Raw genomic sequence first — 4,297 nt, 5'->3', positions numbered from 1 at the left:
GCGCCCTGCCCCACGCCGCACCTTCAAGCGTCCAGCCTGAGGGGGACCAGCGATGCCTCTGGGGATGAATAAGCATGGATCTCGCTCTACTACCTCTTTGCCTCCGGACCCCACCGAGATCGTCAGGAGCAAGGCCTGCTCCCGAAGGGTCAAGCTCAACGTGGGGGGGCTGGCCCATGAGGTTCTCTGGCGGACCTTGGACAGGTTGCCACGGACCAGGCTGGGTAAGCTCAGAGATTGCAACACACACGACTCCCTCATGGAGATCTGTGATGACTACAACCTGGAGGAGAATGAGTACTTCTTTGATAGGCATCCTGGGGCATTCACCTCAATCTTGAACTTCTACCGTACTGGCAAGCTGCACATGATGGAGGAGATGTGCGCCTTGTCCTTCAGCCAGGAGCTGGACTACTGGGGGGTGGATGAGATCTACCTGGAGTCCTGCTGCCAGGCCCGCTACCACCAGAAGAAGGAGCAGATGAATGAGGAGCTGAAGAGAGAAGCTGAGACACTGAGGGAAAGGGAAGGGGAGGAATTTGATAACACTTGCTGTGCTGACAAAAGGAAAAAACTCTGGGACCTCCTGGAGAAGCCCAACTCCTCCGTAGCGGCCAAGGTAAGATCTCCACATTTATTCTCAAGTGTTTGTCTGTATTGGCTCATTTCTGGTGGTGCTTATATGAAGTGTTGTCCTGCTAGCCTTGCTTTAGTGTCTAGGCACTTGTGGCTGGCTGGATGTTGTGAGTAAAGGGCAGAAAGGCCTCTCAGATGCAAACAAGTTTTAATGTATCTTTTTTGGTGTAGTTTGGAAGTGATCTAGTTTAAGCTTCCCTGAGGCAGTTTAAGCTGCTGAGTGTGGGCAGTTAGCTTCACTGATCTGTGGGCCAGCAGCATACACTTGACTGCTGTGGCTGGAGGTTGTAGACTTGCTATCCAGTGTCCTGTCTTGATGTATTTTGTAACAGATTTCTTTGGGCCTAAAATGTGTGTCCTACTGCTTAGCCAAACTAGCTTTTAAGAGAAGGAAATCTGCTTGAACCTGTAGACCCAGGTCCAGTCAGGAAACAATGCCTTCCCTTCTAGGACCTAATTAAAAATTCTCTGGTGAAATACATCTCCTAGTTATTTGTATCAGCACTCCTAGCCAGTGGGTCTGCTATAGCCAGCTTCCTTTAGTATTTCATACTTTACCTGATTCTAGACCATTTTAAGTCTCCCTGTGCAATGCTGGTGCAGCTCTGTCTCTATCAATAGTCAAAGTACTGTTTACTCTGAAGTTGGTGCCGGCACAAGAGATCTATTTGAAGGCACTTGGAAGATAAGATCCATGTTAGGAGAAACCAATGTCAGAGTTGGCTCTGGTGTTTTAGCTGTCTCATGTTAGTCACATATTCTTTAGTTAGGAAAGTCTCTGTGAACACAGTGATTTAGTAACCATGGGGACAAAAGTGAAGGGAGAGAGGTTGAAAACTGAGGGATGAATAACTGAAAAGCATGAGAGACTGAGCAGTAGGGACCAAAATTTGAATTTTCCATGTACTGGCATCCTCACAGTATGGTAAAGAAGTAGAAAGAGGCCCTAGCTATCTCTTTAATGTCACCTCCATATTGTACGTGCATCTGCAAATGCAAACCGTGGCTCCATCCCATAGGAAGTCTGGTTTTGGTGGGCTACTTATGAAAACAGATTCCTTTCCCTCTCTTACCAAAATGTTGCACATCATGAACCAACAGCATGTACAAAAGTTTACGGAAGGGATTTTATGAAGTGTGGAGCTAAATGGCTCATTCTAGCAGGAGAAGGGAACGGCATGGTCAGCTGCTTAACCAATTATCACTTTTTTAATGGCAAATGGAGCCCCAGAATGTCGTCTTTTTCCTCCAGTAGCACAGATGACACTGCTGAATGCATTAACCATTTATAAGGCTCCTTTGGCAGAGTCCTGGAATCCTGAAACACAGGCCCTGGGCTTCACTGTCTGTGGCATTGACTCAAAATCCATTAGAGACTGTTGATGTTCATGATTTATTGTATATGAGCAGAGGTCGTTCTTGCCAAATAAGTGTCTTGTGTGATTTATAAATGAAATTCACTCTAGCTTCATTTTCTGAGAAAATTCTCAGAGTAAGTGCATTCGACATTGCAGGCTCTGGATTAATTGAGAGTGAATGGTATTGCATTATATTGCATTATTATCCTTGGTGTTTAAAGCTACCATTCTGTGACTTCATTACTGTAATGAAAATGGTGCTGTACATTCTCAGACCTCAAATATTCCAGCAGTTCACAAACACAGATTTCTACTCATTTCAAGCATAGCAAGGAAAACGGGCATGATGAACAATTAGCTTAGCAGGCAGGGACAGCAAAGCTGCTAAGCCTGTTCTTTATCCGATTTTCTCCCTGCTGGTGGATAGCTTATTCTCTCGTGCCAGAGTATGCCCTTTGCTTTGATCACCTTCATGAGAATTCATTCCACATATCGAATAGGCTGGACTCAGCTTTCAACTTCTGATGGACGAGGGGCAAGGGACTTGGCAGCCTGACCTGTTATCTGACCTAACCAGCTGTGCCCAGGCTCTGCTTCAGGCTGCATTTTCTAAATCTGAGCTGCTGCCTGATAGCTCCTGCCCAGCTTTCCTCAGGTGTCTGCTCAGTGGAACACTTCTGCTGAGGCTACGGGCCTCCAGGAACTTCTGTCAGCTTTCCTGAAGTCAGACTGCATCTGCTTTGCCAGGTCTGAGAGCTCAAACTCTTCCTATAGAAAGGGAACAAAGTAGACTATTGAGGTTTAATGATTATCACTGAAGGACCTAAAATCATTGTTGGAGAAATACATACTCCTCTCACTTATTCTTTTTCTTCAGACTTGTGCCACTCAGTGCAAAGGCTTTTCCACTTAATTGGAATAAATACAGGCTACTTTCATGTTCTCTTTAAGGTATCTAGAAAATGGCTACAAATGCAGGTTCTTCCCCAAGCCCATCACAACCCCTCTGTAAGCTATGTTCCACAGCAGCAAGGGGGGTTTCCTGCACAATACTTGACCTGACTCCCCCGTAACAGCTTACTGCAGAATTTTTCATGGTTATTCTGGAACCGGTTAAATACTGAGAGTTGTTTAATAGTGTGTGTTTGGGTTTTTAAGGAATTATGTGACGTACCACAGGGTGGAAAACAGCATTCAAATGAAAGAAGAGTCCCCCAAACCTTAATTTTTGTTGCTCTTTTATCCACTGTGGATTTACCCATATCTCTTGACCAATCTGTCTGGCTTTTAAACTACCTTCCTAATGACAAGCAGTGTCTTATTTATGTGCGATACTTCACCCTGTACGTGATTGGAAAGAGCACTCCATTAGATTTTATAATACCCACTCTGAGAGCCTCCAGATCTCTACGATGAGGCATCAGACAGCTGTAGAAGCCCCAGGCTTGCTGCCCTGTTACCCCCCAGCACTAGCAGAGGGGTGTTTGCTCCTTTCCTATAATGTTGCAGTCCTTTGCAGCTGTAACTGAAGCCACACTGTCCTTGTGCAAAGTGCTGTAGAGCCATGGGGCAGCACTCCAGACCTTCCCCACGGTCAAACTGTGCAACCAGTGCCTGAACCATTGCACCCACTAGTCTAACTTGGAGGTGGTTGCTGTGCTGCATGCCCCTGCACTCACTTTGCCCAGTGGGAAAACTCTTATACACAAAACTGAGCACTGAGGGATTCTCCCCCTACTAAATGAAAAATATAATGAAATATAATGAAAAAATAAAATGAAAAAATGATATTAGGCAGTTATCGATAACAATTTCGTGTCTCTCTAGCCTTACAGGGTATTTTAAAGGATCAGTTTCTCCTGCTTCCTGTGACTTTATTTGCCTGTATATTCCTGAGAAATACTTGCTGCAGGCTTTGTGGATGCTTCCTCCTCTTCCTGCAATCACAGTTTTTGGTTATTTTATCATTCTCCCTGTCTAGCTCAATAGCTTGGTGGTTGGTTTTTATTTTTTTAAATAGTATTCTTCCTGTACTTTGTACACACAACATCCATTTTTAACCATAGAGGACTCTCTGGTGCTCACTTCTGTCTGGATTTACCTAGATGAAGATGAGGTGCAGATATTTTCTGGAGTAGGTATTACATTTTGTTTGTATGGTAGCTTTTTCCTTTCCTTGGGGAAAAAAAGCAGCTCTCCAGAAGCCAAGCAGAACTGCTGCTTTTTCTTGGGACGTAATGTCCATGACAGGGCAGTAGTGGATAGCAGTTCTCCAGCACTCTGGTTTGGGCTTTTAATCTTAA

The 4,297-nt window shown here is 44.8% G+C and overlaps 1 protein-coding gene across 1 annotated transcript in view; it reads left to right on the top strand.

Annotated features, from left to right (window-relative positions):
- Positions 1-52: 52 nt before the first annotated feature.
- KCNB1 (potassium voltage-gated channel, Shab-related subfamily, member 1) overlaps positions 53-4,297 on the top strand; it is a 118,593-nt gene continuing 114,348 nt past the window's right edge. The window contains exon 1 of the mRNA XM_010019143.1: positions 53-619. Within this exon, the coding sequence (XP_010017445.1) occupies positions 53-619 (567 nt within the window). The remainder of the gene's footprint in view (positions 620-4,297) is intronic.

The sequence above is a fragment of the Nestor notabilis genome, unplaced genomic scaffold (assembly GCF_000696875.1).
Source record: "Nestor notabilis isolate BGI_N333 unplaced genomic scaffold, ASM69687v1 scaffold20097, whole genome shotgun sequence".
NCBI classification, from domain to species: Eukaryota; Metazoa; Chordata; class Aves; order Psittaciformes; family Psittacidae; genus Nestor; species Nestor notabilis.
Note: the sequence above shows the minus strand (reverse complement) of the source record. Positions and strands in the feature narration are given on the sequence as shown.